The 13,617-nt window shown below is 44.7% G+C and overlaps 1 protein-coding gene across 2 annotated transcripts in view; it reads left to right on the forward strand.

Annotated features, from left to right (window-relative positions):
* The window catches only part of DPP6 (dipeptidyl peptidase like 6), a 571,473-nt gene that overhangs the window by 62,925 nt on the left and 494,931 nt on the right, over window positions 1-13,617 (forward strand). Inside the window, exon 1 of one of the 2 annotated variants that reach the window (XM_080383699.1) lies at window positions 3,266-3,482. The exons of the other annotated variant lie outside the window; for it this stretch is intronic. Within the exon in view, the coding sequence (XP_080239825.1) occupies window positions 3,432-3,482 (51 nt within the window). The 5' untranslated portion in view covers window positions 3,266-3,431. Of the gene's footprint in view, window positions 1-3,265; window positions 3,483-13,617 lie in introns of those variants that run through there. 2 annotated transcript variants of the gene reach the window in all.

Below are 13,617 nucleotides of genomic sequence, written 5' to 3' on the forward strand. Positions count from 1 at the left end.
CAGATCTTTGGCCTTAAATACAGAATAACCAGCAGCAGGCTTTTTAACTACTTAAATCGTACTATTTTCTTGGGTCCCAGGGTGACTGGATATCCTTCCATTTCATCCAAAGAAAGTAAAAAGACATTCCCTACAAAAATGTGGATGAAATTTCAGATCCTCTTTCTGCATTCTCCATTTCACTTCCTAATCATATAAGAAGTTGATTCCTTATTCAGTGAGAGTATGTATTTGTTGCAGCTCTAGTGAATTTCCATTAAGATGCCATGGAGAACATCCATCAAGAAGAAAAGCTCAACAGTTGTTTAAATGCTAGATGAAAAAGAGTCCAGTGGGGTTAATGTACTCGAGGGATTAATGTGGTAATATCACTTGTAGCTGTCTTAAATGTCCCAAATCTGAAGGACAGTTTCATTGACTGTTTGCAACGGAATCACCTGGCCATGGCTCAGGATACAAATGTGCAGCCTCACACTTCAAGATCCGAGAGCAAGTCTTAGCTGTTGTATCAGCCAAACAAAAGCAGTTTAGACATGAAAAATAACAGCCAAAGTCATGATTGGCAGAAGCCAAAGTCTTCAGGAACTTGAAGGATGCAGTTTTGGAATCATCTTAGGAAGTAACACAACAGTAATTTCTTAGACATTGTAATTTATAATGGAAAAGGTCACTCCATTCGGAGTGGTGTGATCTTATGGGTCACAGGGTAATGTAGGCTGGAGGAGACCTCAGGAGGTCTGTAGCTCAACCTCCAGTTCGGAGCAGGGTGAGCTCTGAGATCAGAACAGGTTGATTAGGGCTTTATCCAGTCGGCTTTTGGCAACCTCCAAAGGTGGACTCTGGGCATAAAACTTTCAGAGATAAACTGTTGACCATGTCTTTTCTTAAAGTGTCAAATGACTCAAGAAAGAAAAAGAGAACTAAAAGCTGTAAACAAGATTTTCTCTCTCATAATGGGATTTTTTTGCCCCAGTATCACCAACGTCATTTTGCAGGGTGTTGCAGAACACTGACTTTTTTTGCTATTTCTCATGAAACCTCTGGATTATGATGATGGCAGCATAGTTCATGGCAGAAGTGGAAACACAATAATGTACAAATGCTGGCCAAATAGACCCTGGTTGGTGTTTAATAATAAAAAAAACAGCTCAACAACCTGATGCTGTCAAAGGTAAAACTAAGCATTTTGCCAGTAGTCTCAACTTTAAACAAAGCTGTTTTAATCAAGACAATTGCTATGGTTATGCCAATAGCACATAAATTAAATATTAAATAATTATAAGCAGAAGACCCCAGTAACTGCATTATGACAAAGCTGAGGGAAAAATATCCAAACCTCCACTATTGCCACAGTTCAGTACATGGTAATTCTGTTGGTGTATAAAGTAATGCAGGAGGCAAATGGGACTACTAACTGTGAAGCAGATAAATATTTTGCCTTCATATATAATTAAAACACCTGAGGGTAAAATACTGAGATGCAACAGGAACTGTCTGATAAAACATCAAAATTGAAGTGAAGAAAGCAAGAGATGAGAGGTTGAGGAACATGATAATGAACTTGCTGCTCCAGGTACACCATGTATGAGGTGTAAGCAGTTCCCAGATAAAGACAAGGGAGAAAATAATCAAGACCTGCAAGTGAGGGGAGACATTTTTGCAGAACAACCACCCCCCCAGGGAATCTTCAGGGACACCAGCATCATTTTCTGTCAGCATTTCCCACAAGTGGCTTGGGGTCTCGCTTCCCTATTACCCTTGTTTTCAAGATAACACACTTAATGTCTTAGATGAGAGATTTCAGATTTGAGAATCTGTCAACGGCTGGATGGCTTAAAGAAAAATATAATGTGAGCAAGACTGTGGGATTGCACGTGTTGTATCCTATTGCTAGTGAACAGCCATTGCCTATGAAATGAAGATGCTGCAGTCTGTGAAGGACCAGAGTTCAAGGTGCTACGGATGGGCATAACAAAAGGACCCACTGAAGGGTCTGCAATTCCCTCACTGATAAAACAGAAGAGAGCTTTTGCTGTAGCTGTTGGCTTGGTTAAGCCTTGGGTAAGAAGATGAGTTTCAGCTTTTTCTTCTTGGTTTCCCTTGTCAGATCTTAAGAAAATCACTTACTTTCTTCTCGGTTTCTTTTCTCCTTTTGAGTGGGCAACATCAGAAGCAGCCCTGTTCACGCCAGGTGAACTCGATGGGCACCTAATTCTCCTGGCGCTGGCTGTAATTACTTCTGGTGCATCGGGGGGAGACAAAAGAGACAGCTCTCCGCAAGGATTTTTTTTTTTTTTTTTTTCACGCGTGCAGGCTGAGGTGTAAACCTTTGGGACGGCTGGCAAGGCAGTGTGGAAAGCTGCACCAAGGCGAGGAGGGGCCACTTTCTCGCCAGGGCAGCAGGAAAGGCCCATCTCCAGCAGCTGCTCCAGCCACCTGTGGGGCAGCTCGGCTGAGGGTCCTGCAGCTTACGGCGGGGGAAGAGCTCCCAGGCCGAGGGCAGCGCTGGAGAGGGGCCGGGGGCACGGCCCAGGGAGGCTCAGCAGCGGGGGGGCGAGCTCCAGCATCCTCCCCCCTTCCAGCGGCGTGCTAGGAGGGGGAGGGGTCTGCCCCGGAGCCCAGAGCCTGGCGCAGGTCCCTGAAAGTGCCCCCCGCCCCCTCCGACAGGTCCTCGCGGGCCGGGGGGGCAGCCATGGGAGCGCGGTGCGCGTCCCCGCGGCAGGCGCTGCCTTATCCCCACCCTCCCTGCACCAGCCTGGCCGGGGCCGTGCCGGCCCCGGCCGCTGAACAGTTAACACGGGAGGGGCGGCTCCGCTCCCCCTCCCCTGGTTGTAAAAGCGTGTGCACCCCCCCGGGAGAGCAGTGAGCCGGGCACAGCTAGGGGAGGGGGCGGGCGCCCCTCCGCCCTCTCCAGCTCCCTCCTTTTATTTATTCCCCCCCCCCGCCCCTTTACTGCAACTGGTCTCCCGGGGTGGCCGCGGCTCGGCGGGACCGCCCGGGCCCGGGGGGGCGGCGGGGCATGGCCGGGGCGGGGGGCGTGTGTGCGGCTCCCTCCTGCCCACCCCGCCCCGGCGGCTCCCGCAGGGCAAAAGCTGAATCCGGGCGGTGACTGAGCCTGGCCGCCCCCCACCTCTCCTGTCTCCCCTCCCCTTTGCTAGGGGCCTTTTTATTTTTATTGTGGTTTTTTTTGTTGGTTTTGTTTTTTTTTTTGGGGGGGGGGGAAGGAAAAATATATTGAAAGGGTGGGGAAGGGGAAAGAAAGAAAAAAAAAAAAAAAGGCAAGCAGGCAGCCTCCCCCTCTGCTGCTCGTAGCCCCCTCCACTCCACACCGAACCATCGCCAAGTGCACGCCAGTTCCTCGCGAAAGTGATCCAGCCGCTGGATTAAGTAACTCTCGGAGAGCAGCGCCCGCACGCACACACACGGCAAAAATGAAGGAAAAGGCGATATTTCAAACGGCCAAAATGCAAGGAAACATGATGGTAAGTGGCTGCTGCTGGCGCCTCCAGTGACTGGAAGTAAGTGGCGGGGCTCGCTGCTGGGGCTCGCTGCTGCCCAGACCCCTTCCACCTCCCGCACGGGCAGCGCGGACCCCCGGTGCGGGGGCTGAGCTGGCCGGGGAGCCGGGCGATGGGGCGCCTTTGCTTGGTGCCTGCCCCCCTACCCCGAGGAGGGTGGCGGGGGCTGCGGAGCGCCCCCCTTGCGCCGGGGAGCTGGGAGGCGGGGGGCGCCGGGGCAGGGGCTGGGCAGCGCTGGGCTGCGGGCACCGCGCTCCGGGCACGGCGCTCCGGCACGGCCAACTTCGCCAAGTTGGTGGCCAAGGGGGTGTGCGTGCGAGCTGGGGGGTGCGGGGTTACCTTGCCTTTCCTCCGGCATTGCTAGTGGAAACATTTGTCTTGATGCCATTTGGTGGTGGGGAGTGTGTGTCTAAACCTACTCGGGATGCCTTTGAAATCATCCCCCCCCCCCCAAATAATAATAATTAAAAAAGCCAGCTGCTCTCCCGGAAGAAGTGCTGGTTGCCATCTTGTGCTGATGGAAATATATTTGTGTGTTTTGCCTGCTGGCTTGACCCGCTGGGGGCGGCGGGGTGCGGGGGCTGCGCCCCGCTTGCGGGCTGCCCCGGGGCTGCGGGAGGGCGGCTCTGCACCGCAGGGGGGGGCAGCGCCACGGCTTCGGGGCGCTCTGCTCTAAAAACAACTTATTTCAAATAACCTGAGGCTTGTAAAGGGTACCTGTTGGTCTCCCGCCCCCTCCCCTCTTCTCAAGCAAAGCACTCCCGTCTGCATTTTGCCTCCCCTGTGAGGGGAATCGCTGATATTTAATACAAACGTAGTATGCGTTTATATCATTGTGTTGACGTGTGTGAGAAGTGGCCAAAGTATTCTCCATCCTTTAATTAAGTTCCATAGTAGAATGGTTTGGTGCTTTTTTTTTTTTAAGGAAATGCCTCCCTTTCCAACTCAAATAATGCTGGTTTTTCCAGCAGTAGTTTTTAAGAGGAAGGTGCAATGCTATGTGACCTGCGAATTCAACTAAGGGAACTGAACAGGAACTTCTGCAAACATTTTTCTGGGAGAATTGCACAGCTTGTGTGACTGCATCGTATTCCTTTCATTATGCCTTATAAATGCCTGGGAAATATCTGGTGCTGGAACTTTTTTTTAACATGGGCAAATTTAGATTATTATTTGCTTAAGCTGCTGATCTTAAGCGTCATTATAGTCTTTGATTAGGATGTTCTCTATTAATAAGAAAAAATAATTAACCACCTGAGATGACATTGTTCGATTAAAGTACAGGATTAACCTAATTTACATATAAAATGTCACAGAATTAATAAAACCCTCTCACACGTTTTCCTTGCTGGTCTCTGAAGCCAGGGAAAGATGAGCGGGCAGGGATTCCCCCACTGCCACTCAGCAAAGCTGGAGCGGCTGCTGGGATTTTTGGCTAGTGCTTCTGAGCGGCAAAATGGATCCGCACATCCACACCTCTGCGAGATGAGCAAAGGCTGGAGCGATCAATCTGCACGCAGAGCTGTGTAGCAGGGGCTGTCCACAACTCAAAACCTGCTGCCAGAGACAATAGTTTTTGCCTCTGATTCAAACAGGAGCAGGATCTGGCTCCCCAGGCTGCTAAGTCACAATTATTTCTTGCTGTCACTCAGAGCAGTCAGTCTCCCTGGACCCGAATGCAAGGTTTTCATCTGAAGAACTCATTCCTGAGACACTCAATGAAATTTCAAGACGAGGAAACTGTTATGCTGACACAGATTTCTTTAATTAATGTCTGTGCCTGTTTTATGGGCCACCTAAACCACACACAGCTGGTTCCCATGTTAATCTGGTCTGTGGTTGCAAGTGGATCTGCAGTTTATTTAAGCAAGAATTAAATTTAGGTGAACATTTGAACTTTAAGATATTTGGACAGATTTTATATTTCCTCAAGATAATAGAGGACCTAATCCTGAAATCTCAGATAAGCTTTTGCTAGACGTTCTAGCAAGTTAAGACTTGTACTTTCTTTACCTCTTTCCTTAAGCTCTTGTTAAAAAAATTAGTATTTTTACTTATTTACCTCTTTTGGTGCAATTAAAATTAGAAACCTGAACTAGTCATGTCTAAACCTAATGCTGTGAGTGTCCTCTCTGACATACCTGGCAGTCATTGAGAATATAGGGTTGGGGGTGTGTGGAGTTCCAGGAGGTGCATTACAGTGTGTGCTGCATTAATTGCCTAGCAGAATTTGAAGTGATTGAAAATTCAAAGCCCGCCACGGTTTGCTTTTTTTTTTTTTTTTTTTTTTCTTTGGTTTGTTTTTCTGGCAGTCTTGCTGTAGCTTAGAATCTTGACAAGTCTCTAACTATGTATTGATTTTTCTTCTCTTTAAAAATCTTTCTTAAATTGAGCTATTTCATTCTTAAAATGATGTGACAGCAAGCAATAATACTGGCATGCTGGTCCCTTGCCATGCAGTGGGCCCTTTTTAAGTGCGGTGATAGCTCATGAAGTCACTACACCTGTGATTTCTTTATTACCTAATTAGACCAGCAAAAGCGAAGCTGTTCTTGTGACACCGAGATAAATGTTTTTGTCCCTGTGACACTATTTCACCAGGTTTTGTTTTGGCTTTTTTAAACAACAACATTTACCTGGAAAGGTGCCTATTTTTATTTTACTTCTCTATTTCCCATTCATCATTTGAGTCAGGGGAATGTAACTTCCAGAAATAGTTCAAGCTCTTACAATGGGATTTCTCTTAATTCTACATAAATACTGTAGGGAGTGATTAATGCACAGTGGATTCTTCTAGTAAGAACTGAAATACCCTATGAGTTTTCCAGTCTTTTTCAAGTTAATGTGCAACAGTAGGGTGTGGAGATAAATGCTTATCACTTTTGGAGATAAATTTTATGCACTTACATTTAATCCTAACCTTAGGTACAGCTATAGAATTTATTTCATTAAAATATTCCTTTCTTTTCCCTTAAACATTCAGTTGTCAGGTCAAGGACGATCATGTCAACTGTTCTTGTTTTATTCTACTCTTGCTTGTGTCTTCCCAGGGACTGATCTATTATGTACATGGCCTTTTTCCCTTTGTTTGATGAATTTGCAAGCAAATACATCCAAAAAAGAAGCTGTTTTGGAGAGGACCTCTAGAGTAGTGCCAGATCCTTCTATTATGTACACCCATACGAACTGTAAGAACCCAATTTGGTAGAGGTACAGCTGCAGCAAGGATAAAAAGGAGCTACTGCCTTTGGAGGGAGACAGTTAAGTGCCTGGAAACGATGGGCTTAGAGTGCATAAGGGTCTTGAAGGCAAAATTCCATGTGCAGTGTGTGAGCATGCTGTTATTTTGGCACATTTAGTTGTCAGTGAAAGGAATGAACACTTTGCTGTAGCTAGCTATCTCTGTTAGAAGGGTGTGTTGCTGTGAAACTCTTGTTCTGAATTTCAGTCTAGCCAGCAGCTGCTCTAGTGTTTGAAAACTACCAAGAGAAACTGTGATGGATGTGTCACTTTTCTGCTTTGCTCTGATGAATAAATTATGAATGGGGCAAGAGAGCCAGTTTTGGTTCATGGAGAGGACTTGTAGAAGAGTCTGGAGATTTAAATGTTTAGTTTGACCATTTAAATCCCAACTCTGATAGCTGCAGTTTGGATGTACATATAAAAAACAAATAAAAAGAATCCCAGCAGCAAGCATTATCCCCTAGGAAGTCTGCTGGCACCTGTGAGGCCTCGGAGACCTCAAGGTACAATTGGCATGAAGGCTAAGCTACTCTGTCATCCTTGGAGTGCTCCTGCTCTTCCTGGAGACACACTGGTGCAGCTAAATAGAAAAACCAGCTTTGCTCCTGCGCATTTTGTATTTCTGGTGCCTCTCATGAGCAGTAAATTCATATTAAAAACATAAATAAAAGACCTTGATGTTCCATTGTAATTTCCCTTATTTGCTGTATTTTACCTACAGGTTACAAGCAAGATTTCTTGCTTGCAGTGATCAGTCACCTTGCACTGAGACATGGTGTAATGCTTCTCAGCCAAGAAGGCAGCTGTCCTACCATGGGGTAAAGAAGCTGCATAGAGATTAATTTTTCTTGAAACTCCCACGCTGAAGTAGATGGTGCAGTTTCTGATCCCGTGCAGACTCCCTGCTACTTTATGCTTCTCTCTGTCTTAGATTCCACTTGACTCAGACACAAAATACAGTCCAGACTTGGTGTGCTATTCATTAGCTGTCTACTGCCTCGGCTAAAGCACAGGGACCTCTGGAGCTGAAAGCAGGGGAACTATGGTAGCAGTTCCCAGATGAGCTATCGTACTCCAGCTGAAGTTTAAAGCCAGACAGAAATTCAATTGCCAAACTACAGCAAGAATCGTGGCAGAAAATCTTTGGGGCTGCTGCTGCTTAGTGAGAGGCAAGCTGTGTTTTGAGGACTGTAACAGTCTGGTATCCTTTCTGGGTCAGGCATGAAGGGGAACAAGCATTCCCCTTTGTTAGGATAATATATGCAGTAGGAGGTACAATCCATAAGAGGTGCTGGAATCACTGCATTGTGGGCCAGTGGAAAAGCTGTGAAATGTTTTGAGCCTATTCTAATACCATGTTGCGAGCTGATGGAAATTAAAGAGTCTGCACATTTAAGGTGGGATGGCAGAGCTCCAGAAGGAAAGAGCCAGTAGGATCCCAATGTTGTCCGCTTAATGTAGAGTGTCCCTTTAGATACATCCTTACTTGGAGGATAGAAGTCCAAGCCTGCCCACGGTGTGTTGGAATGATAAGGGACCACTGAAGTTGCAGGTTCCATGAGAAATGCGTGGGGCCAGGCTGTCTCAGAATAATTCTGGGAGCCACGTGAGGTAGTCCGCATTGCTAGCTTGCTATTTAGCAATGTGAGAATGAAGGGGGGCTGGTGGTCTAACTTTAATTCTCATAATCCAGAAGCTTCAAAATCTTGAATCTGATGGTGCTCCTCATGCCTGCATCTCTCTTTTGAATGCTACCCAGCAGCTTGTCTGGTTCCTCTTGCTTGCAAGGAAAAAGGAAACTTGTGTTCATTTCTCCTTCCGTCCTCTGAGTTGTTTGACTGTTCATAGGATAGTCTGTCCTCTCCCTTCTCTTTCTGGACCTCTTCACTGCTTTCCCAAACAGGGAGAGAGGAGAAACTGAAGGGACTGTTAGGGTTTTACTGCTACCCACTTAGCTGTTGTTCAGTAGAGCCCTGAGTAGCAACAGAGCCACAGAGCTGTCTCTGCAGCTGGGAAGACAGCCCTGCAGTCATCCATATCTGAGAGTTACTTCTGTTCATTAATAAAGTCTGGATTTGCTTGTTCTTTCTAAAGATAAATACCTAAAATGTAAGTTTTGGAGGTGTTGATGGCCTGAGGCTTTATTTGATGAGGAAAGCTCCCCTCTCTGCCCTGTGGAATGAGTCTTTCAATTGTCGGAAAATACGTCTTGCATGTTGCCTTGCACCAAGTGTCGCTCCTGTACATCTTGGAGGTCGTGTTCCTTGGTGGAGCTTTGAACTCAGAGTTGGTCTAACTGACTATATAAAAGGGAAGGCAGTAGAGAATCGTGCCTAAGAACACCTCTGGCTGGTACAAAGCCTCTAGTAGCAACAGGCTCTTTCATGTACCTGACAAAGGCAGAGCAAGATTCAAAGCTGGAAGTTGGAGTCAGAACATTTTGGACTAGAAGATAAAGTACCCAGTTTTTACAATGAAGGTGATGAGCTACTGGAGCAGCGTCTGTGGGCGTGAAGTCGTTTCTCTTACTCTTGAAGTTCTTCATTAGAACAAGACGGGAATAAAATTCCTCTGACTAAACATTGCCGCCTTCAGTATAGACATCTACATCGAAGTTAGTCAGCCGGGGCTTGCTCTGTAATTTAGTCAGTGGAGTCTGGGGCATGATTCATCCCATCTTCATGTAGATGTGTCAGATGGGCCGGAGGACCTGCGCTCTTAAACGCCAGTTTCTCTCCATTGACTTAAGGAAATATGGGGTACAAGCTGAACCGCAAATGTCTGCCTTGCAGATATCTAAGTCTTAAGTCTGTTGCTTAAACATAGTTGTAAGATACTCCAGAGCACCTCAGATGACACTAAGCACCCCATTAGGCCTCTGCTGTTCCTTGAGACAAGTACTACTCTGCACATCTAGCCGGGGTTTGTCTACCACATCTGCAGTGGGATTATGGGCTACGTGAGCTGCGTATTTGGAGCTTTACTCTTTCCAGGTCCCAGCATGCTTGTGTGGAAGCACGTTGGGTCTCCCAGCACCGCAGTCCAGCTGTAGTGAGAGAGAACCTCCCCCTCAACCAGATGCCATCTTACTGCAGAAATCACTTGGTCCATGGTTTGCATATATACAGAGCTGCCCTAGAACATTATAATGCACTTCTGGCTTTAAAATGGCTTAATCCAAATGGTTTAATGCCATCACAAGTGCAATACATGCTTCTTTTTTCTAGGTCTGTGTGTTTGGATGTGTATTGTCTCTACCATATTATAATAAGCAGTGACTCACGTGAGATTAACAAGCAAAGCCCATTTATTAAATTGTTTTATGTACTGTAAATCTTATGTAATCCGCTAATGCATAATGCTGTCACTTAGGAACCTTAGCGTTTCTTTCCAATGGAGCATCACATTTGGCAAGTTCCTATAGTGTTCACTCCCTTTGAAAAGGCTGCAATTGAGAAGAAAAATTAAAAAAATAAATCTAATTTACAGAGTAAACCTAAACCATTAGACCCTCAATGCTCACGATACAGTGATAACTGTATCCCAGCTGTAGCATGTATTTACCTGGAGATGCTATGGATTTTCTACTCTTTTTAAGGACACTGTAGTAGCAAGCAGAGCTTGCATCATAGCAAGCAAGGCATTGTAGCAGGCAAAGTTTGCATTTCTAGTGTCCTGGTTGCCCTTGAAGTGGATTATCAAGGTTATGTTAAAATACTGCTTTTGCAAAAACTGGCTTTGTGCATCTGTGGTGGTATTGGTAAGGTCCTGGGCGTTCCTGGAGCATCTGTGGTGTAATGCTTATGCTCTGCACTGGGAAGAAGTGTGTGTCGTGCAGGTGGTCTCCAAGCACATTTTCCCTGTATGTCCAGTGATCTCTTCTTCATCACTATAGAAATGAAGGGTGGGAACAGGAGCAGTGGAATCGATGGTATTTTGACCAGAGGGGAGAACTGTTGCATGTGTAGCTGAATCTGAGTTCAGCCCTTGATTGTAAATAGGTGGTTCCCCGTCTGTGCACTTACAAGGCACAACAGAATTGAAAACTCAGTGCATGTCCAGCAACCACTACAGGATTTTGTTTGTGATGAGGCCTCTTTCATGGTGTGACAATGTTTATTGACTTTATTACCTCCTATGGAGTATTTCTGCCATCTCATCCCTAATTACAACGGAATGATGACTTTAGAGGTTACCCTGAGATGCACCCAAATGCCCAGTCAAAACAAGTATGAGAAAAGCAACCGTTCAAGCCAGCGGGGTTAGGTGCGGTGGTGTATGTTGCACGCCCAGGTGAAGCACTGGATGATAAGCAGAGTGGTCAATGCTGTGAAAAATCCCTCTCAAATTACGGGGAATACTAGCCAGAAGATTTTGTCAACTCAGGCATGTTTAGAGACAGTTAGACTTGGCATGAATTCCAGTCACACATTAGATGGCCTCATTCTGTAGTCATTATTCAGCACTTACTCAAGCAAAACTTTTGCTGAACTTAATGGGTTTACTACTCGTGCTGAAATCGGTAGGAGATTTGTCTGAGGCTCAGGTGCCTTCAGACCTGAGTCTCAACACAAAACCCCACCATAGTCTGTGTCACTAAGGATTTTGCTATCTTTTAAAAACATTCTGAAACAGTGGAATTGACCAAAAAAAGAGGGTGAAGGACAGGGTAAGAAAGCAAGCAGAAGAAAAGCGGGGTGAGGTGCTTATCCCAGAGGCTGTTGCAGGTTAAGAAAAGCACTCTGGAGTTTTTACTTCATCTGATTTTATAAGCTGTCCCCCACAGAGAGCCCCATCAGATGTTTCACAGAGCGTGCTGCATGCCTACACTTTTGCTTACGTTTGTTTTCACTGATGATGATAAACTGGAAGACATGCTGGAAATGAAACATTTTTGTTTGTTTGTCATTTGGGACTGAAGTTATTAAAAACAGGAAGAAAAATGGAAATGATAGCTTGGCATGTTTTCTGTAAATACTGAGTAGTTCTTCTGTAGTGTATGATATAACCAAAGTAACCTAGAAATGAGCTTGTATTGCTCTTTTCTTGTGCCTAATTATGAGGATGTGAAAAATATGCTCATATTAATTCCTTCTCATCCGGCAGTGAGGGGGCTGAAAGGACCTCTCAGGAAGATCTAGTTTGTAAAGCGAATGATTGTAATGCAGGAGTATTACTATTCATGAGCTCTGAGTTTAATGACTCTGTTAAAAACCAGATCTGTGGTCCACATGAGGGATATGTAGAATACTGTGGGTAGAGCAGTAATTCAGATATAAATTATAGTTCATATCAGTATGACTGGACCTTTCCAGATCTCACTGTTTGAGAGTTTTTCTCAGCGAAGGGAAGTTCATGCCATATTCCTTGTTGCTTGTACGTTGTTCTCTGTGCATTTTATTTCATTTGCATTAACTATGTAGGTTGACATTTGCAATTCATTAAAAACTTCGTTAAGGAAGATACTATTCAGTGTGATTTGGATATTCTTGTAGGAATCAAAATCTATAAAATATTCCAGAAATTTTGAAAATAAAATCTACTTCTCTCCTTTCTTTTCCCAGTATCTTGGGGTTTACAAATACACCTTGTTTTTTATAAATAAAGCATCTCTCACCATTTTATTGTTCAGATTTTAACAAAGCTGTCTTGGTAGGGGAATGAGGCTGTGGTAATATCTAAGGGCAACAAAAAAATAAACCTGTCTGTATGCAATAGCAATTAAAGCAACAATCACGTACTCCAGAGGCGTGCTCCTGGTTATGTTCCCTGTTCAGCAGCGTACTTAAGCACCTGTTTAACATTAATGGTAAGCATATGCTTAAATGTTTCTGCTGACTTGGGAGTTATGAGAAGTCTGCCTTGCACACACAGTAGTTGAACAGCCCGTTTTCCATCTGTGTGTGAGCCGAGAGCATGGTGCTAGCTGAGCATTTTCCAGGTTAATTAGATTGGCATAACAAGATCCCTAGTGAACTCTGTGCAGTCATCAGCTCTTCTGCTTCTGCACTCTCAGGCTATCGGGAGCTCTGCTTGAAGTTGTGTATCTTTTGCTAGCAGCTGAAACAGAATATTGCACTGTATTTCACCAGTGTGTTCAATTGGAAACAGATTTGAATGGATTGTGAGTACACCATAAATATCGATTTGTCTCCATATTGCTAGTGTGAATATGGTGCATCCTTCAAATGCAGTGTCTACCACAGACTGTCTGTTCTATAGAGCTACCAATAATAGCTGTGCTTTCATGAATTATGCATGTATTGGTCCCTAAACCTCACCTGACCATGATTTGGAGTATTTAAGATTTGAAGCTGGCTGTAAGTATGTATTTGGGTTATTTTTCATAAAATATAATGTCCTTACAGGTGTCTTTGCAATAGTAGTCAGTCCATCATGCCTGTATCTACAATTAAAAAAACAACAACAAACAAACAAACAAACAAAAAAAAAGGAATCAAAAGAATTCTAATTTCGTAAAGGAAAGAAAGAAAAGAAAAAAAAGAGCTTGGTGCTCTGAAGTCTTGCAAGAAAAGTCAAAATTACATGAAGTCAAAAGTGATCTATCCATCTATTCACAAAAAGCAAGAGAAATGAGATGGAGTCTCATTATAGAAATAAGGAGGTGGTTATTTACCAAATGAAGAAAGGAAAATGATCCCACAGTATGCCTAGAAGCAACTTGCCAAGGTGTGAAAATGTAGCGATGAGAATCGTATTAGCCATTCAGGTCTTCTGATGGGTTAAAATGAGGGGAAAAAAAGCACATGCTTTTAGGGAGAGATTAAATAGATGAGGAAGAATATGGTCATTTTAGCTGAATTCAGTGGCACAACACTTAACTTTGCACTATTTT

This window comes from Falco punctatus (genome assembly GCF_963210335.1).
Source record: "Falco punctatus genome assembly, chromosome: 4".
NCBI classification, from domain to species: Eukaryota; Metazoa; Chordata; class Aves; order Falconiformes; family Falconidae; genus Falco; species Falco punctatus.